The sequence below is a fragment of the Ovis aries genome, chromosome 1 (assembly GCF_016772045.2).
Source record: "Ovis aries strain OAR_USU_Benz2616 breed Rambouillet chromosome 1, ARS-UI_Ramb_v3.0, whole genome shotgun sequence".
Taxonomy (NCBI): Eukaryota; Metazoa; Chordata; class Mammalia; order Artiodactyla; family Bovidae; genus Ovis; species Ovis aries.
This window is the reverse complement of record NC_056054.1, coordinates 177,413,608-177,435,456: the sequence shown is the minus strand read 5'-3', so window position 1 is coordinate 177,435,456 and position 21,849 is coordinate 177,413,608. Positions and strand designations below refer to the sequence as shown.

The following is a 21,849-nucleotide window of genomic DNA, read 5'->3' as shown; positions in this document are numbered from 1 at the left end:
ATTTCCTCCTCTGGGGACTAAGATATATCGAGCCAATAAGATAAAACAATCTTTATTTTTAAAGACTTCCTCTCCCGTGTAAGTACAACTCTCTGCACAGACTTCATCATAGAGAATCCCATGGACAGGGAGCCTGGAGGGCTACAGTCCATGGGGTTGCATAGAGTTGGACATGACTTTCACTTCACTTTTTTCAGTGTTACACGGAAATTTACATGTTTATTTTTCCTCACAGAATGTACACCTGTGGGGGCAGAGACTAGATTATTCATCCTGTGTCTCTGGATCTAGCTCCTATTCATCACTGAATAAGTAAATAAATAATATTGCTCTACAAATTTACCAAAGGCATAAGGAAATGGTATGGATATGTGAGCATATACTATACAAAGGAAAGTTCATAATCCTGATCTTGGTTTATGAAACTCTTTCCCAAGTTAAGCACAGGTAATTCAGTGAAGACAGTGGAGACACAAAGAAAGGGGTTTCTAGTTCTGCTCATGGCCAGCACAATCAGGAGCTCTCAGGTTGTTATCCAAATGACTGCCAGGTGAGCTCCTGCTATAGGAAGTCACGCTACCCAAACCACCCAGATAGACAGGGACACAATTTTTGGGTGGATCTTTCATTATCTGAACACCGGCGCTCAGCACCTAGAACAGAACTTGGGAATGAAGTGATTCTTGTAAATATCCCTTGTTACCCAAATATATTAACTTCCTCAGCTCTGACTGCAAGGGATGCCCTATTAGGTAGATGTATTTATAACACTGCATTTATACAGAGGCATAGGCATACACACATACTTGTACGTATATAAAAAAGCCATCCTTTTTCTTGACAACACCTATCATTTATCAGTGTCCAGGATAAAAAAACATCATTTAATACAACATTTCTGGAGCTTCTCCTGCCTAACTGTACAGTCAGGATCAATTCTGCTCCAAGGATGTATCTGAAGCTATGACATGGTGGGTGGTATCCTGAGCTGCTTCTTTAGGACTGTCACTTAAAGAAGGGAGAAGGACATCCTAAATCCTGGGTGGGCCACCTCTGAATCACTAGCACCTGGCCCAGAAGCTTCATTTAATGCCTCATAAGAGCATGAGTGCTTGGGAAGCTCTGAGGGCAGGGGCAAGAACAAGACAGAACTGCAAGCCTGATGTGAACAGGAGCCGACTGCTGGTGGCTGAAAGTGCTTTGCATATTGAAATTTAGAGTATTCATGGTATGATATGTGTATTTCAACAGAATATTTTATTTAGAGATCCTCTGGCTATGGTTCATGTAGGTCACCTCAAGTGCACAGCTTTTTCAAATACTATGCTTTGGGAATTTTGTTATTTTAAATCTTCAAAGTATACAGTTTTACTGCTGTTTATTCAGAAGAAAATCAAGATAAAGAGATTTTTTTTTAACCCTCACTTGTGGGAAGGAAGCTCATTCCTACCTGTGGACCAGTGTGTTCTTGAGGCCGCCAACCAGGCCCCGGGCAATGGTCTTCACTCTGGGTGTGAGGATAGCTTGAGACACGTGGAAGGAGCCATGGGGGGGGCGCTCACTCAGTGTGGTCTCCAAGAATAGGATGAGTTTGCGCACACTCGTGGTATTGGCCCAAGGTGCTGGGATCTTCTTTCCAGGCCACAGGAACGGGTATTGCTTGTAGAAGGGACAGTGATAGAAGATAAGAACCTGAAATATTCAGAACAAACAAAGGAGGGCAATTCATGAGCCACACTCCTATCAGTGGTTATGCTGATATTCAGTTAGAGGCTAAAAGTAAACAAGCAGTGCTTTTACCATCCAAATTCACGGACTTCTTCAATTCTACCCTGACCCCCTTCCCTTGGGAATCTCTGGACCCCAGGTGGAGAACCTCTGTGGTTAGTCCTGTGTTTAAGTTATGACTCCTATGCTCACAGAATTGACCCTGAACCCTTGGGTTGAGATCGACACACTGAACTAATCTGAGAGGTCTCAGGTTTTCAGTTGTGTGCGCTGATTCTGAATGAAATCTGCCAGGTGAGGAAGGGAGAGCAGGAGCTGCACAGGACAGGGAAAACTTCGAGTAGGGGATGCGTCTCCACTGGGCCCTCTCAGGATGGTGGTGATACTAGCAATATTGCTAAAATAATTAGCAAGCTACATTGCAGCATTAATTAGCTTCTGAAGGCAGCTGAGAGACAGGGATTGTCCCAGTCCAGAGCTCTGCTGCTTAGGTTTCCAGAGTGAGTGAGTGAAAGTCGATCAGTCTCCGACTCTGTGACCCCATGGACATCATAGTCCATGGGATTCTCTAGATCAGAATACTGGAGTGGGTAGCCTTTCCCTTCTCTAGGGGAATCTTCCCAAACCAGGGATCAAACCTAGGTCTCCTGCATTGCAGGCGGATTCTTTACCAGCTGAGCCACAAGGGAAGCCCAAGAATCCTGGAGTGGGTAGCCCATCCCTTCTCCGGCAGATATTCCCGACCCAGGAATTGAACCGAGGTCAGCAGTGTATTTTCTCTCCTCCTGGGTGGCAGGGATTCTTTCCTAAGGGAATGTCCAGCCTGTGTATTTACATTCCCTGGACTGCAATCCTTGGATAGCTGGCCTGAGAGCATAATCCTCCAGGCACCCAAGGGCAAGACTCTGAATGTGGGTCTTGTTTCCGGGGCACATTCAGCTGGTGACTAAGGAGCCTAACTGCTCTGGAAGGCCTGGAGCAAGGGAGCGCCAGGCTCCGTGCACTGAACAGACTAATGGCTGTTCTCGTTGTGTTTAATGGCTCTGAGTAATGTCTGACTGACAACTAATGATGTCCGTGGTAAACACATGTGTTAATGAGGTTAATCACAGGCTCATCGTAAGCAGATTGCCTGGGAGATTGGGGAGGATTTCTTGCTGGCGTTGTAACTGGCTTGTTTGGAAGGCCGGGGTCTCCAACATCCATAAGGGTGAAGAGCTGGCTGTGGGAGGAGAGGCAGAAAGCTGCATGATCCTTCAACATGGCCCGTCAGACCACTGCCTGTGCTCCTGGCCCCTGGGCAGAGGGTCAGGGGTTGAAAGGACAGTGCCGTTCTTCACTCTGCCTTAGAGAATGTGCAAAAAGGCCACATTCTACAAAAGGGGCTTTATGCCTTTCCTCAGGAGCCTCTCAAGTAATCCGATCCTGAAGGTTAGAGGGGTAATTTCTGTTTACAGTAGGAGGTTGGCCTAGCACACCAGGACTCCTTTTACAGAATTCTAGGGGCAGCAGCTTGCCTGGGGCCTGTGTTTGGCATCAGACTCCCGACCTCACTCTGCTGTATTTCCCATAAGAGATATTCTTCCCTCCAGCTCAGCAATTCATGCGCCAGTTTTCTCCCGAGACTCAGATTTAAAATCTCATTTCCTGTAAGAATTATTCTTTAATTGACCTCTTCTTATTTTGATCATTCTTTTCCAAGGGCCCCAGGATGTAGATTTAGACTATATACTATTTTTCAACTGATGGCTTACAAACGCTTTTCTTCATACAGTACATTTGAGGCAGTTTTGTCTCATAATTGTATATCAGTTGTCTTATATTTTACTAATGTCACATAGTCTTCTTACCTTCTCATTAAGATTCTAAATACTGCCAAGTTGTAGATGAAATCTTCTCATTCACTGTACCTTCAAAACCCATAGCCACTAATGTACCAGCACATACCTGTGAGCTGGGATGTAACTGCATATGGAGTAAATGAAATGTGACTGAATGGTTGTACACTTCTTGCCATTAAATTATGGTAATAAAATACTCTAGGGGTTACATGCAAGGCAGCTCACTACATAATGAATATTTAAAGTTTAACCGCCAGTGTGGCATGCTCCAACAGTGAGGAGGTAACTGAGGCTCTGCTGGAGATCTCTTTGTTCAGCTTTTAAGAGGCATGGCAGGAAAAACTTTGGGAAAGAAAGTGGAACAAGGAAGCCCTGAAATTTAAATTGATGACATGAGCCCTTTTTCTGACATGTCATCACAGTCTCTTTCCGTCATAATTTTAGGGGTGTTGGTTGTTGAATGATATAGATTCAGTTCAGTTCAGTTCAGTTCAGTCGCTCATCATGTCCAACTGTTTGCAACCCCATGAATCGCAGCACGCCAGGCCTCCCTGTCTGTCACCAAATCCCAGAGTCTACCCAAACTCAAGTCCAGCGAATCAGTGATGCCATCCACCCATCTCATCCTCTGTCGTCCCCTTCTCCTCCTGCGTCCAATCTCTCCCAGCATCAGGGTCTTTTCCAATGGGTCAACTCTTGCATGAGGTGGCCAAAGTACTGGAGTTTCAGCTTTAGCATCAGTCCTATACTGAAACACCTGGGACTGATCTCCTTTAGGATGGACTGGTTGGATCTTCTTGCAGTCCATGGGACTCTCAAGAGTCTTCTCCAACACCACAGTTCAAAAGCATCAATTTTTTGGCACTCAGCTTTCTTCACAGTCCAACTCTCACATCCATACATGACCACTGGAAAAAACCATAGCCTTGGCTAGATGGACTTTTGTTGGCAAAGTAATATCTCTGCTTTTTAATATGCTATCTAGGTTGGTCATAACTTTCCTTCCAAGGAGTAAGTGTCTTTTAATTTCATGGCTACAATCACCATCAGCCGTGACTTTGGAGCCCCCCAAAATAAAATCTGATACTGTTTCCACTGTTTCCCCATCTATTTGCCATGAAGTGATGGGACCAGATGCCATGATCTTAGTTTTCTGAATGTTGACTTTTAAGCCAACTTTTTCACTGTCCTCTTTCACTTTCATCTAGAGGTTTTGTAGTTTCTCTTCCCTTTCTGCCATAAGGGTGGTGTCATCTGCATATCTGAAGTTATTGATATTTCTCCCAGCAATCTTGATTCCAGCTTGTGCTTCTTCCAGTCCAGCGTTTCTCATGATGTACTCTGCATATAAGTTAAATAAGCAGGGTGACAATATACAGCCTTGATGTACTCCTTTTCCTATTTGGAACCAGTGTGTTGTTCCATGTCCAGTTCTAACTGTTGCTTCCTGACCTGCATACAGATTTCTCAAGAGGCAGGTTAGGTGGTCTGGTATTCCCATCTCTTTCAGAATTTTCCACAGTTTATTGTGATCTACACAGTCAAAGGCTTTGGCATAGTCAATAAAGCAGAAATAGATGTTTTTCTGGAACTCTCTTGCCTTTTCCATGATCCAGCAGATGTTGGCAATTTGATCTCTGGTTCCTCTGGCTTTTCTAAAACCAGCTTGAACATCTGGAAATTCACAGTTCATGTATTGCTGAAGCCTGGCTTGGAGAATTTTGAGCATTACTTTACTAGCATGTGAGATGAATGCAATTGTGCGGACTTTGAGCATTCTTTGCCATTGCCTTTGTTTGGAATTGGAATGAAAACTGACCTTTTCAGTCCTGTGACCAGTGCCGAGTTTTCCAAATTTGCTGGCATTTTGAGTGCAGCACTTTCACAGCATCATCTTTCAGGATTTGAAATAGCTCAACTGGAATTCGATCACCTCCACTAGCTTTGTTTGTAGTGATGCTTTCTAAGGCCCACTTGACTACACATTCCAGGATGTCTGGTTCTAGGTGAGCGATCAAACCATCATGATTATATGGGTCGTGAAGATCTTTTTTGTATAGTTCTTCTGTGTATTCTTGCCACCTCTTTTTATATCTTCTGCTTCTGTTAGGTCCATACCATTTCTGTCCTTTATCAAGCCCATCTTTGCATGAAATGTTCCCTTGGTATCTCTAATTTTCTTGAAGAGATCTCTAGTCCTTCCCATTCTGTTGTTTTCCTCTATTTCTTTGCATTGATCGCTGAGGAAGGCTTTCTTATCTCTCGTTTCTATTCTTTGGAACTCTGCATTCAGATGCTTATATCTTTCCTTTTCTCCTTTGCTTTTGGCAGGCCTCCAAAAGGCCTCCCCAGACAGCCATTTTACTTTTTTGCATTTCTTTTCCATGGGGATGGTCTTGATCCCTGTCTCCTGTACAATGTCATGAACCTCCGTCCATAGTTCATCAGTCACTCTTGTTTATCAGATCTAGTCCCTCAAATCTATTTCTCACTTCCACTGTATAATCATAAGGGATTTGATTTAGGTCATACCTGAATGGTCTAGCGGTTTTCCCTACTTTCTTCAATTTAAGTCTGAATTTGGCAATAAGGAGTTCATGATCTGAGCCACAGTCAGCTCCCGGTCTTGTTTTTGCTGACTGTATAGAGCTTCTCCATCTTTGGCTGCAAAGAATATAATCAATCTGATTTTGGTGTTGACCTTCTGGTGATGTCCACGTGTAGAGTCTTCTCTTGTGTTGCTGGAAGAAGGTGTTTGCTATGACCAGTGCGTTCTCTTGGCAAAACTCTATTAGCCTTTACCCTGCTTCATTCTGTTCTCCAAGGCCAAATTTGCCTGTTACTCCAGGTGTTTCTTGACTCTCTACGTTTGCATTCCAGTCTTCTATAATGAAAAGTACATCTCTTTTGGGTGTTAGTTCTAAAAGGTCTTGTAGATCCTCATAGAACCGTTCAATTTCAGCTTCTTAGCATTACTGGTTGGAGCATAGGCTTGGATTACCGTGATACTGGATTAGCCCACACTTAAAACTATAACAGAGCTTTACTCTGTGCTAGAAATTCACTGCCCACATGATTCGTTACTCCTGAAATTACCTGTTTCTCTGCAAATTTCTAAATGATCTGGTATGCAATATATGCACAGCCTATCTGTGTACAAAATTATAAAATTATAACCTGTTTACCAACTTAGCTCAAAATTTAACCTTACCCAAATCCTCATATTCAAAGGGCCATTCATAGATCTTTCCTGTCTCCCATTCAGCTAACCCTCTGAAAGTCTATAATAATAGAGGATTGTGAATAAAGCCAAAGTGTTTTTGTTAGCATAATCTATGACTCTGGTTGTGAAAATCACCAAGATGTGTGAACAGCCCTGGAAAAGCATTGAGAACTGGGGGAAGTCTAGGGAGGTGGCAGTCTGTGACTGTGACAGCCATGCCGCTCACCAGCAATGTTCTCCTGGGAAAGCCTCAGTTTTCAAATCTGTAAAATGAGGATAATAATGACAACCTATGTCATAGTGCTCTTGAGAGAATTAAATGAGTTAATCCCTGTACTTAGCACACTGTAAAAGTCCCATAAATGTTATTATTGCTCTCATTACTAGTATTATTTAATGTTGTAAGAGAGAGATTCCACTGGGGAAAAATTTCTCCAAATTAGGCTTCAGAGTCCAAACACGTGTAAACTTATGTTTAGGGAGAGGGGTGGTAAATATTTGGCAAATGTCACTTATGAAAGTTTTAGTGAAGAAAAATAGCTTAGATAACTTTAACAGACACTGAGAGTTGACTCTTCAGTTTTTGTAGAGCCATTTAAGGGTGCAGAGTGTGACCCAGTGTTTCTCGCTCCTCAGGCCAAGTCTGGGAGTCATCCTTGAATCCTCATGGTCCCAACAACGAGGAAACCCTATTAGCTCTAACTTCTCCTAGGTTCAAAATCTGACCACTTTCCACTGAGATTCTCCTCGCTGGTTTCCATACTTTCCTTCTGTCTCTACTCCAACTCTCTTCTTAGTAACCAGAGGAATGCCATCAAAACCTAAGTCAGGTCATAGCACCCTGGGCTTGGAACCCTCCCAGAACCTTTCTCACTCAGATTAAAAGCCAAGTCCTTATAAGGTTCCTACGATCCCCTACCATCTCTCTGCCTTCCTCTGCTGCTCTGCTTTCCAGGCCCACAGCTCCTGCTTTTCCTCAACAATGCCGGGCGCCTTCCTGCTTTGGGGCTCTGCTCTGGTTGGTTCCTCTGCTGGGAAAGCCCTTTCCCAATAGATTAACTCCCTCAAATGCCATCTTTTCAACAAGGGCTACTCTGATCAAACTATTTAAAATTGTTAGTGACCCTCCAACCCACAGAACCCTGGTTCCCCTTACACTGCTTGCCTTTCTTTTTCCATTGCTCCCATGACTTTCTAACATTTTATATACTGTATTTATCATATTTATTACCTATGATCTATCTCCCTCCACCTGAATGAAATATCCCTCAGGGCAAGGATCTTTGTTTTATTTACAGATTTAACCCAAGTGCTTTAGTCTGGAGCTTGGCACATACTTGTGTTCAACATATATTTGCACATGAGTGATCTTAAATTGATTTTTAATTAAAAGCTCTTCTCTCGGTTCAAAAATAACTGCCTCTTGAAGATGTTTTGGTTAATGCACCTATGAGTAAGGGGGCAACTGTGAATGAAAGGTCTTTTTTTTTTTTTTTTCTTCCTTTTTAAAGAGTCTGTATTGGAGCCTGACCATTTCTAAAGCTCTCCTCTCCCACCATCACCATCCTCTGGGACCAGAAAAGAATTTATCTGAGGCTCACACTCCTTTTCCTGAGTTTCTGCATCATGGGTCTAAGTTTGGGGCTCTTCTCAACTTGGGGGTGCTCTTCCAGCCTTGATCCCTTCATGGGTTTTTCCTTCCTTAACTCTGTCTCCCCCACTGACCCAAACGCCTTTAAAAATGTTAACACCTCTGAGATGAATCACTTCCTGTGCCTTTGTCAGCTAACACTTCTACCTATCAATTAACATTTGTCATGGATGATCTGACATTGAGTTGAAGGCACAATGGGACAGATTATCCCTAAGGGGAACGAGGAGAACAGACTGGATGGGAGATAGAAAAATGGCAACGGCCAACTGGTTCACAACTCTGCCTTGGGCTGGTTCTGGCCAGGTCATTCAAAGTCAACTTAGATGCTCAAACATTGCCAAACAAGTAGTAAATATGTGGCAGGTATCAATCCCAGTTCAGTGGTACCCAGGGGAGCCCTTGGAGCCATCTGAGAGCCCAGGAGCCAGATTTTTATTATCACAAACACTCTACGCCTTCTACCCTAAGGGCCCTGGAATGAGATGTCTTAGAGTTGGTGACCCAGAAAAAGCAGGAAGAGTTCCGTTCTTGCCCTTGGAAGTTTCTCTCTGTTCCCTCCTACCTGGCACTTCTTCTCCCACAGATTCCGCAGCGTCATGCTCTCCACACTGCAGGCTGAGCACAACTTGCTTCCAAAGGCCTCCTGGATCCGGAGAATCAGGCGTTTGTGATGGGCCTCATCCATGGCGTAGAAGTGGTTGAAATCCAGGAAGACAATCTCTTGGGGGTGCTGTGTGAGGAATGAGTCGATCTCCATCAGTCCATCCCAGACCCTGATGCCAAAAAGCCCGTGAATGAAGTAGATTTCCTGGTCGGCATCCCCTGGCTTGGAAGACACACGCAGGTCAAAGTAACGGATCCCAGCATCCAGCTGTTCTCGGAATGTCAGGTTCTGAGTCACAGACCATTTCTTCATGACCTTCTTCACGAACGAGATCCTGGCGAGGCGTTTGATTGCTGGGGTTTGGTCAGGCCCCACTGGGGACTTTTCATCTACCCAGTAGCTGAATGAATCATGGGAGCCTGCACAAAGCAACAAAAGGGAGGTAAGCAGTTGAGACTGAGCTGGGACAGATAATCCAAAAAGACAAGAATTAAAAACCAAGTACACACACAGAATACTGTGAACAAATAGTGGCAAAAATTTTCAAGCTTGCAAGGGATGAAATAAACACAAATAAAGGTAATGTAGTCTTATTAGCAGCTTGTTCATAGCTCAGTTGGTAAAGAATCTGCCTGCAATGTGGGAGATCATGGTTTGATCCCTGGGTTGGGAAGATCCCCTGGAGAAGGGAAAGGCTACCCACTCCAGTATTCTGGCCTGGAGAATTCCATGGACTGTATAGAGTCCACTGGGTAGCAAAGAGTCGGACACGACTGAGCGACTTTAACTTTTCACTTCTCAGCCAGGAGTAAAATGATATTTCATACATTGCTGGTATAAGGTAATTTTTTTTTAAAAAAACTTTGTTTAAATAACCCAATCCTGAACCCCCCACCCACCTCCCTCCCCATACCATCCTTCTGGGTCATCCCAGTGCACCAGCCCCAAGCATCCTGTATCCTGCATCCAACCTAGACTGGCGATTCATTTTTTATATGACATTATACATGTTTCAATGCCATTCTCCCAAATCATCCCACCCTCGCCCTCACCCACAGAGTCCAAGAGACTGTTCCATACATCTGTGTCTCTTTTGCTGTCTCGCATACAGGGTTATCATTACAATCTTTCTAAATTCCATATATATGCGTTAGTATACTGTATTGGTGTTTTTCTTTCTGGCTTCACTCTGTACCATAGGCTCCAGTTTCATCCACCTCATTAGAACTGACTCAAATGTATTCTTTTTAATGGCTGAGTAATATTGCGTATATGTACCACAGCTTTCTTATCCATTCATCTGCTGATGGACATCGAGGTTGCTTCCATGTCCTGGCTATTATAAACAGTGCTGTGATGAACATTGGGGTACACGTATCTCAATAAGGTAAATTAATAAATACCCTGTTGGAAAGCTACTAGAAAAATGTTTGAGACGAGCTTTAAAATATTCACACCATTTAATCTAGGAATTTCATTTCAGAAAATTCATTTTCAATAGGAAATCTATTCTGAAGAATTAAACTAATGTTTGGAAAAATAAAGATGTCTTCTGAAGAATATTCCTAATAGAGACAAACTAAAGGTTGCTTAAGCGTACCTCATAGAAGAATGTTTAATGGTGGTACAGCTGCTTTATTCAAGTAGGCACTGAAAGAAAAGATAAGACAACTCTGTGTCTATCTCAGTAATGCTGGGACAGGCATTTAACTTCTAAGAAAGGCAGAAAGCTTTTTTTAAACTGCCTTCTTACAATTTTGTATATACTATTTTTCTATTGTAAAAATGAGTCAGTGGCAATGATTTCTTAATAGATCATATAAACATTCTGAAGAGCCTTGGTTAGTTATATGCCCCTCTTTCTGAAATGATCTCTTAATAAGCCAAAATTGCTACTAAATGATCAAATGCATGTTGTATTTCTATTCCTTAAAGAGGGTAAGGATCCTTCTAGACACTGAGATGATCTTACTGTTATAAAGTCTAAATGACCGTGAGAGACACTTTTCTAACTACAGTGAGAAAATATTTCAGTAATAATTTAAGTAAAAATTACCTTTAACAAATATCTTCCATTTTGTCATCAGTTTCTATCTGGTGTCAACCATTATTATTTGGTTGGCTTGGTGAGTGGCTCTCACCCCAGGGGTCTCCTCACAGGGTGGCACTTTGTAAGCAAAATCTAAGAGGGAAGTGTTGTGTTCTGCCAATCTTGTCCTTAATCACTACGACTCACATCAGAATCAAAATTCTTATATTCATATAGAATACTCTTGACTGTCATCAGTTATACTTTTCAGTAAGTTTTAGAGTAGGTATTTCATACATAACATAGGATTTTATACAACTCTACTGTTTTATGTTTCATTATTTCCATTTCCTTGAAAATAAATCATTCTGGGATTTTTTTTTTTTTTTACTGTTTTATCTTTTTAGAAATAAAGCCAAAAAACAACAACAAAAAAATGTGACAAGCAATGCTTTATTGTTATGTAGTCTCTAGAACATGAAGGGTATTCAATAACTATTAAGAAAAAGCATAGTTATCAATCCTCAGGCAAAGTGAATTTTGTGAGCAGGAAAATTACTAGCATGTTTCAGGTAAAAAATGGCTGTTACTAACAGAAATGTGGAGCGAGTCCCTCCGGAGTTCCCACACTGGTTGTCTCTGCTAATGAGACTCACTGGATACTTGCCGAATGCTCTGCTTCCCTGGGCTGCAGCAGAAATAGGAGCTGTTTATACCTCTTCACTGAGAGATTTATTATGAATACATTATGTATAGATGGCGGACAGCCAGTTCTCTCTTCTTTTTAGATTTTATCAGCAGCCCAGCTGTTTGGGATTGAGTGTGTAATATAGTATGAGTTATGCATTGTACTTAATTCTTCCCTGGGTATCAGGGAATAGCCATTATCCAAGCATGGAGAAGAGCAAATCCCTGCTGGTATTCTCTGGCTGGTGCTGAGCCCAGTTTCATGCCCAGAGGGAGATGTGCTAACAACCTCCGGGGTTTTCTCCGTGTCTGAGGACTATGCAGCACTGTGACAGCCGTGGGGCCCCAGGGACCATTTCTGAATGCCTGGGGACACACTGGGTACCAGCGCATCCTGCAGAAGAGGAAGGGCATGCACGTCTCCTGGAAACTCGGAGTCTCTCTGCAACCTTTTTGCCCCCTTTTCTATTCTAGCTGCTTAGCATTGCCCACTGCCATCCCCTGGACAGGAAGGAAAAGGACAAGGGAGCAGGTTGTTTGCTGACTGTTTGATAGCGTTTGTCCTTCCAAGGCCTCCAGCAGTCAAAGCCAACACTCACCCATTAACCACTGTCAATATTTTTGCCTTTCTACCTAATTTTTTCCCAGGAGGTTGTTGAGTTCACTCATGTAGAGTGAGAACAATAACATCCAGACACTTGAGTGCACTTAACTCTCTCTTTTTTGAAAAACCAGGTAAAAATACCCCACACTTCACACAGAATATTTACAAGGTTACATTGTGCAAAGAGTAACTCTGCTGCTATGGCTGCTAAGTCACTTCAGTCGTGTCCGACTCTGCGACTCCATAGACGGCAGCCCACCAGGCTCCCCCGTCCCTGGGATTCTCCAGGCAAGAACACTGGAGTGGGTTGCCATTTCCTTCTCCAGTGCATGAAAGTGAAAAGTGAAAGTGAAGTCGCTCAGTCGTGTCCGACTCTGTGCAACCCCATGGACTGCAGCCTACCAGGCCGTCCATGGGATTTTCCAGGCAAGAGTACTGGAGTGGGCTGCCATTGCCTTCTCCAGCAAAGAGTACTTACAAAAGGAAAATCTTAATATTTCCCACCCCAGGTTTATTATCAAAGTTTCCTCTTCTACCTACTCCTTGAAAGAAGACATTTTACTCTTTAGACTGTCTTGGGGCTTCCCTGGTCATCCAGTAGTTAAGAATCCAACAGCCAGTGCAGGGGATACGGGTTTCATAGCTAGTTCAGGCAGATGCCACATGTCTCAGGGCAACTACTGAGCCTGCTCATCCTGAGCCTGCGCTCCAGAACAAGAGAAGCCACTGCCGTGAGAAGCCCGGGCACCACAGCTAGAGTAGCCCCTGCTCGCTGTAGCTAGAGAAAGCCTGAGCAGCATCAAAGACCCAGCACAGCCCCCACAAAAATGTTTCAAGACTGTCTTTAGGACTGTTTCTCTCCCTCTGCCCTGGATTAAATTCACACATTTCCCCCAGAGAAGTGACCCCCCCTCGCCGCCACTGGCACCCACACCTCATTGCCTTGTTGTCGAAGACAACTGCTGTGTGGACTTGGCAGGATCATGGCTCCATGAGTCCTGGCTTGTGTTATGACAAGGTTAGGAAGTACTTTAGAACTCCATTCTGTTGCCGTTTCTGCCACAGGAAGGGTTTTTGCTGCTACCACCTGAAAGTACCTGTGCATCTTCACGCACCCTCTCTAGGGCATTTTTAAAAACATCTCTGACTACAATAGATTTAAGTGGTCTTCTTTATGTTAAGAGCAAAACAAATCTCTCTCCATGTCTCACCCCTTCAGGTGACTGTCCTCTTTTTTCCTGGCTGTCGAATTCTTGAAACAGGCCAGTGCTGTGACCTTTGTCTCCCTGATCAACTCTCTCCTTCCAGTTGGAAGCGACCTCCTAGCCTTGTGTTGCTACTCTTCATCCTTATATCCTTGGAATCGGCAACTCCAAATGGCTTTATTCTTCCTGGCCTCTGTGAGGGCCTGCTAAGTCAGCTCTTTTCTGGAACCTTCTTACATTTTTGTATATATTATTGGGCTTCCCTGGTGGCTCTCAGCTGGTAGAGAATGCGGGAAACCTGGGTTTGCTCCCCGGGTTGGGAAGATCCCCTGGAGAAGGGAAAGGCTACCCACTCCAGTATTCTGGCCGGGAGAATGCCATGGACTGTACAGTCCATGGGGTGACGTGACTGAGTGAGTTTCACTTCCATTCCCTTGTGATGCGTGACGCACACCTTCAGGAGTGCCTGTCCTTCTTTGACTGCTCTCCTTTGGCCTCCTTTGCTGGCTCTTCTCCCTCCTGCTTATCTCCCAGTTTAAAGCTTCCAAGGGTCTTTATTCCTTCCTTTTCCCACCCTCAGTGATTTCATCCACTTCCCAAGTTTCTAATCACAGCACCATTATGCAGATGACACCAAAAGTTTCATTCCTAGCACAGACTCTTCTCAAGTTCCAAACTTACATGTTCAGCTTCTGCTGTGGTCTTCCAGCTACACCTGCCTGCAGATGTAGGCACAACAAATGACAGATTCTCCATTTACTCCGCAAAGCCAGCCACTCATGTGGCCCCTCTGATCCCCACAGAATGCCTCTGCTAAATCTGTCAATAGTTCACTCAGTTACTCAGACTTGAAACTTTGGATTCTAATTAAATTCTTCCCTCTTCCTCACCCCCTGCGTCCAACCAGTTACCTAATCTTAGTATCTGACTTCTAAAAAAGATATCAAACATGTCTCTTCCTTTAACCTTCACCTGCCACCCCCTCACTACCTATCTTATAAGCAGAATCAACAGAGCCTTGACTTGTCCTTTGAGTCCAGCCTAATTTGTTCAAATTTAAAAGTCGATCGTCTCAAGATAATAGTGCTGATTACATCATTTCCCTCTTACCCACAGATCAGGTTCAAACTCTGGTCATTGGTGTTTAGGGCTCTCCTCAACAAAGTTCCAATGTATTATTCCAGCCTCATATCTCACCAGGCCCCTTCCTCTGACTCTGTGCACTTACTTTGCTGATAGCTTTCATAAAATATTCTCTCATCCCAATTCTGTCCACCAGTGTTTAAAACTCATATCGGGTAAGCTGCTTACCCTATGCCTCAGTTTCTTCACCTGTAAAATGGGCATGATTGTATTGATTGTCACAGAAATTGTTGTGCATGTTGGAATGTGTGCAAAGTGCCTGGAATAATGCTGATATATACTAAGTGTTGAACTACTGTTACTGTTATTATTAGTCACTCTCTGTTACTTGGAAACTAGAGGGAAAAGGGGGTGATCAACTGAATTCCTTATCTTAAATATTTAGGGTCTGGAAGATTTTCTTTCCAGCACCTGAAGCACTGTTCCTGTCCACCTTGTTGGCTGATGTGGAGATAACAGCTTAGCCTCTACCTTGTTGACAGGAGCTGTCACTTGCCCTCTGGGTCACCACCTAAGCTCTGTCATTGCCCACTTTTAAAATCTCAAGACACAATACCCTACTTTCTGATCACAACTTACTTTTCTTCTTCCTCATTGTGACTTGACTTCTATTTCCTCTAAGCTGAGAGCCAGAGTAGGCTCTATATTGTCCTTTGGCTGGCTACAACCAAGTTGTTACTTGCCACTTTTATCTGCAGAATTATTAATTATAACCATCTGAAAGCTGCAAGGATCATTGTGAAGACATGTTGTCTATCTATACATATCAATCATATGCACAGCCCCCAAATGCACATGGAAATAGTAACATGATATTTTCTAACAAATTTTTCATCTAACAACCAACATTTTACTTCTCTAATATGTATCATTTATAGAGTGGGCTAAATAAGGTTTTAGCAATAATAGTCATTAAATACTGGATAACTATCTTTAAACTTCTCTGGGAAGGGAATTTTTGTCATCCTAAGAATATTCCAACAGGGCAGGAAATAAGAACAAACACGCCTTTCCTTAATGTTCTACACTCCACGGATTGATATCATCCCTAATTTTAGCCCTACACAGGTGAAGGCATTTTCCTCCAATTTTTGGAAACATTTTTCTGTAATCTTTTCATTTTCAGATACTGCTCTTGTCCCTTCCAGTTTCCTTATACAATAAAGGGGCATTAAAATGTTTCTACTTCCTCTCTTTATGCATACAAAACCCTGAATAATGTATGTGAAAGCACTCTGTGATCTAAAGTAGTGATTCTCAACCTTGAATGCACATCAGAGTCCCCTGGGGGAGCTTTTAGGAAACACAAGTGCCCAAGATCCCACTCAAGACCTATGAAGTCAGAACCTCTCTGGGGTGGGAGTTGAGAAGGAAAAATATGAAAAGCTCCCCTGGTGATTCTGTCTACCCAGGCTTGGCACCCCCGCTTATAAATGTAAGATTATCCTTTCCCAACAAGCTCTCTGACTTCTTGGGATCAGTTTCTCTGGTTGGTCTTCCAGTACTTTCAAATCTTCAGATGATAATCGGGTGGACTGCCTTTCCCATGACTGAGGAGCAGCTCTCTTCACCAACCTTTTTGTTCTAGGAATGCCTCCAGCCCTTTGACCAGTTGAAAAATCACAGCTTGTTTGCAAGAAAAGAAAAATATTGGGGCACCTTACTTCTTTATCATGCCTTCTAGTAAGTCATTATATGAGGATATTTAAGTTTAATTAGGGCATTTTATATGTGTACTGGGTTACTGAGTTCAGAATAAAGTTACTGACGCAGCAAAATCACAAAGAAAAAGATATTTGAATGAGAAAAAGGTAGCAGGACATTTATCTATGATAGGTATTTCCTCCTACACTGCACTGGGGTTTCTAGGTGGTAACTAAACAAAGAACTGATAAAGAACCCACCTACCAATGCAGGAGACAAGAGATACAGGTTTCATCCCTGGGTCAGGAAGATCCCCTAGAGGAGGGCATGGCAACCCACTCCAGTATTCTTGCCTGGAGAATCCCATGGACGGAGGAGTCTGGCGGGCTACAGCCCATATGGTCTCAAGAGTTGACATGACTCAAATGACTTAGGGACCAGGTAGGAGAAAATGAGCTGTTATGTCAGGACAGGGAACAGTCAGTTTGCTCTTTATTTGGAACACCAACTGCTGCTTGACTCTTTCTAAAGGGTGTTATTTGGGAATTGGGAGATCACGAGAGAACACACAACAGTTTTTAGTTAAAGCATTTTCATTACCCATTTCTCACAAGTTGGAATAGTAGCCATTTTTCTGAACTTAATTAAAAAGAGTGTAAAGAAAGCTTCTTGGGAAGCTGGTCTCTAAATAAAACAAACAATTCAAGTCACCACCATGAAATGATACATACCATCAACAACACAATGGCATTTTAGATTATGCAGTGACTATACTTAAAAACACAGCGGGAAGGATGAAACAAGAGTTAAGTGAAGAATAAGAGGAAGAGGATGAAATCCTCTGATCTGGCCGGCATCACTGACTCAATGGATATGAGTCTGAGGAAACTCCAGGAGATTGTGAAAGACAGGGAAGCCTGATGTGCTGCAGTCCATGGGGCTGCGAAAAGTCCAACACGACTTGGCGACTGAACAATGAGGAAGAGAGAAAATCTTCTTTAACATACCTCTGGGTGGCATCTGGGGAGGTGGGGATGGTGACCCAGGTCAAAGAACACATGATCTCATATATTTAAGAAAATTTCTTCTCACCTACCTTAGGTACTACCCTGCCCTCGGGGGAACCTTTAACCTTGAAGCTCATGAGCCCCTTCCAGGTCTGTTTACTGAAGGCCACTCTCTCACCCAGTGTTTACTCAAATCACTCAATGTATTGGTACCTCTAGGCTACATGTTCCCAGTATGACACTGCCCCAAGGAAGCAAAAATTGGTTTGGGGGGGATGAAAAACCCTTCGTTTTATGGGTAAAGCATAAAGAGAATACCCAAACAGATGTACCATGCAGTGTATCTGTGGAATTAAAATGTCATTGTTTGGGGGGTGGGGGCACTGAGCAGGAATAGAAATGGCCCAAAGTTCTCGTTAGCATGGCTACAAAGAAAACCAGGCTGAGAAATAGCTCTCCAGACAGAACTCCCCAGTAGTCACGTGGACAGCTGACTTGTCTGGGCTGGATCTCCAACCCTGAACCTCTTTTATCCTTAAGTGGCATGTCTGTCAATGCCACCAGTGATTGTTTTCCACAGGGCACCGTTCAAAAGGTGATCTGGAAGTATAAGGTCCTCTTCCCATCCCCTGCCCCAGAGCACTAATGGGTTGGGAATCAACTCAATTCCCTCTTTCTTCTAAATATTCCCATCAGGCATCTCCCAAGTCATTTCTCCACCTACACAGCCCTGAAGGACCCAGAGTTGTAGTGTACAAAATACAGATTTAAGAAGAAGAGATTGACCAATGGTGAGTCCTGAGACCTCACTTGATGAATCACTATAGCTCTGGATAGGCTACATGAAAAGCTCCCCCAGTGATACAGAGCCTAGGGTCTGGTGCCAGGCTGCCTGGACTGATGACTGTGGCTCCACTGCTTACTAGCTATGGCACTGAAATGCTGGATCTTGTTTGTCACTTGTCAAGTGGGCACAATAGTACCAACATCAGTGGTTTGTGGTGAATGCTAAGTGATTACGTCAGGAAGCATTCAGAAGAATCCTTGGCCAACAGAATGAGTTCCAACATACTATTATTATTATTTCATTATTAAGGAATTTATGTTATATTCTACTTGAAAGACATGACCTGAGAAACAAATAATTCTAGTTTTACAATAATGTTGTGAAATCTCATTAAATATTCATATTCAGGGATCTGCTGAGGCAGTTAACTAAGAAAAATTAAGTTTTCAGTTTAAAGGATTTATTTTAGGTTACATCCAGAATTAATATCCAGAGGAAATAAATTCAAATCACAGTATTATACAGGTTAAGTATAAACTGGCACTAAAAGTTATATAAACAATCTCTAGTTTGTGCCTATGTCAATAACAAGAATAAATAAATTCAGTGACTACACAACTTGAAAATATAAGAGAGAAAGTTTCAAGGTTCCTCTTGAACTTTTTATTTTTAATATCATAGAACTAGACATCCTCATTTCTATAGAAAAACCAAACAAGGGACTTCCCTGGTGGCCCAATGGTTAAGATTCTGCCTTGTAATACTGAGGACATGGGTACAATCCCTGGCTGGGGAACTAAGAATCCACATGCCATAGGCCAACTAAGCCTGTGCGCCACAATGAAAAGATGCTGTGAGCCGCAGCTAGGACCCAATGCAGCAAATAAATTAAAAACTCAATCTATTGCTTAAAGCATGTTGGACAGCAGATTTCTGGAGAATGAAAAGCTATAAACCATAACTGGGAACGGAAAAACCAGTAATGCTTTCCCAATCCATCAAAAAAAAAAAAAACCAACCCTATCGGTTCTAATTGTTTGTTTTAGTCGGTAAGTCATGTTAGATTCTTTTGCGACCCCATGGACTGCAGCCCATCAGGCTCCTCTGTCCATGGGATGTCCCAGGCAAGAACACTGGAGTGGGTAGCTGTTGCCTTCTCCAGGGGGTCTTCCTGACCCATGGATCAAAACCGCATTTCCTGCATTGCAGGTGGGTTCTCTGAGCCACCTGGAAAGCTCATCAGTTCTAATAAATATCACAAAAACACGCAAACACTTACATAACCTACCATAAAGAATCTTTCTATAATAGAAAGCATTTAGAACACCAAACACCAGTTTTTCTGAAGTTTTCTTCTGAAGCTTTTTCCTGAATTTTCTTACTTATTGAAGATACTAGTGCATGGTCCTTAGGGACGTGACCATGGCCCCTTCATGCAGTTGCTTCTCAGCATGTCTTATCACTTTGTTTTTTTCTTTGCATGTACAGGCTTTCCAGGCCTCTTGGGTTCACCGATTTTATTCACAGGCTTTCGGCTTTCCTAGAAGACACTTCCACTTGGTAATGTGGCAAGTTGAGAGCATTAATGCACAGCTGAGCCTATTGAAAGAGCAGCTGGGCCCTGGATGTGACATGTTCTCCATCTCCTGGCCTGGATGCACCTGCAACTTAATGTTTTGCTGGCTTACATGTGTGAATTCACTGTGAGTTTTTTTTTCATTCAGGTAGTGAATTCCAGGTATAATACATCTTATATAAGTTGTTATGGCAAACATTTAGATAGCAAAACCTCATAGTAGGGATATCTACAGAGGTTTGGAACCAAGGTCTCTCAGTGTCAATGTCTCTGTGTATATATTGACACTAAAACGGCCCATCTGAAATAAAATCCAGAAAAAAACTTTTATTCAAGAGAAAAAAAAAGCTTCATTTACTTGGAAACATATAAAGGAGTTGAGAGAAATCCACTATTTCATAGAAGTGTTTTTACTAATCTCAATAAAGAGCTTCTAATAGACATGATCTTCATTCTGCAAATTTTCTTTTAAAGACAATTACTATTCTGAGCTTATTTTTTAAAAGAGCCACCAAAACTCCCAATTTTTATCAGGACTTCATCATACTATTAATATGTCTGTCAAAATAAAATTGATTTGGCCTATTGCAAGCCTGGTCTTTAAAAAACATAGAGTGAATCAACATGCATTTTCCGTTAAGTATCGTCAGAGTGGCCAATTGGGGCTTGTATATTTTCATCTCAGTTTGAACTTTAGGCCATATGATTTGTAATTTCATATTCTTTCACTGATTATTAGTTTACACCCTGTCAACTGAGGCCCAGTTTGCAAGAAAACAGGTGCAGCCATCTTGAAAGTTACCCAGTGGACTTGATCCTGCATAAAATGGTACTGAATGTCAAATTTATTTTTCTAAATTAATGTAAAATACATACCAAAAATTATTCCAGGAAAATGAATAAGATCTTAGCTGCAAAGACTCTTCCTCATCTAAAAAATACAGTAAGAGGATATTAAAGGTGCCCAAACACGAAAGACCAAAAATCTTGCTTACACTCTATCTAAATGAAGCTAGGTCATTCAGATAACCAGTAGGAGTCTGGCTGGGAATAAAAACTCAGCTAGATCCAATGATGACCAGTGCAAACAGCAGAGAAGAGAGCAGTAGCAGGCTTTATAAAGAGAGAAAAGATAAGTGTTCAAGCCAAAGAAAGAAAGCAATGTTCTCCCATCTCCTAAAGAGGAAAAGAAAAGAGAACAGATCTCAAATGGAGATGGGATCAGAAAATGAGAGGCCTAGCTGAACAACACCTCTTCCTGATACAGTCCATCCATCTTGGAGAGTTTTGGGAGACAATCTGGTGATGTTTTCATTCATTTCAAAGGGCCAAATTTTTCTGAGAAAATAAGAGGATTGTATGCCTTGATTTACATAGAGACCAGAAGATTCTATCTTCATATAATCTCTAAGAAATTTTCCAACAGTATTTCTTAGAAAATGAGCAAAAAATGAGCTTTGGGTGCTCAAATACACTATTTCAATTAAAGTGTTTGCATTTTAAAGAACCTGTGCTTTTTAAGAAATTAAAAAAATTTTTTTCCAAAGTACTAAGACTAAGATAATAAAAAACATTCTCACTTAGGATCATTTGATCAAGAACTCTAGATATTCTTCTAAGGTTTGGAGAGACCACTGCTTAGTTTTACAAATGACCAGGAACATATATCTCAAGTTCTGTATTGAGCTTATCAGCAAGGTCAAGTTTCCAAAGAACAGCCACTTGGAAACTGCTCACTTTCACAGTGCCAGGGTCCACTCTCAGACTCAGTGACAGAATATAGAGGGACCCCTCTCTTGCCCTTCAGGGAGCAGTGGTACAGCCAGACTCCAGATGGAGCACGACTTGGCTCTCACTTCTCGAGAAGGCTGTCACTAGCTCATCTTCCTCCCGGGCATCTTCCTGCCTCCTGACCACCACTGTGGGCTTCCTGGGAGAGCTATGTTGAGGGGCATAGTATCAGAGCAGTGGCTGAAGTGACCTTGCCACAAGGGATGTGAAAGAATTGCTGGGATAATCTCTACAAATTTGATGCCAGTTGATGTAGGTTTTCATCAGAGACTCCTTACAAAATGGGCAAGATGTTTAAAAAAAGAGGGAGAAAGAGAGAGCGTGTG

The 21,849-nt window shown here is 42.4% G+C and overlaps 1 protein-coding gene across 1 annotated transcript in view; it reads right to left on the bottom strand.

Annotated features, from left to right (window-relative positions):
• Positions 1-21,849, bottom strand: part of PLCXD2 (phosphatidylinositol specific phospholipase C X domain containing 2) — a 58,253-nt gene that overhangs the window by 10,937 nt on the left and 25,467 nt on the right. The window contains exons 2-3 of the mRNA XM_004002907.6: positions 9,009-9,469; positions 1,451-1,692 (exon numbers count right to left, since the gene is read on the bottom strand). Coding sequence (XP_004002956.1) covers positions 1,451-1,692; positions 9,009-9,469 — 703 coding nt within the window. The remainder of the gene's footprint in view (positions 1-1,450; positions 1,693-9,008; positions 9,470-21,849) is intronic.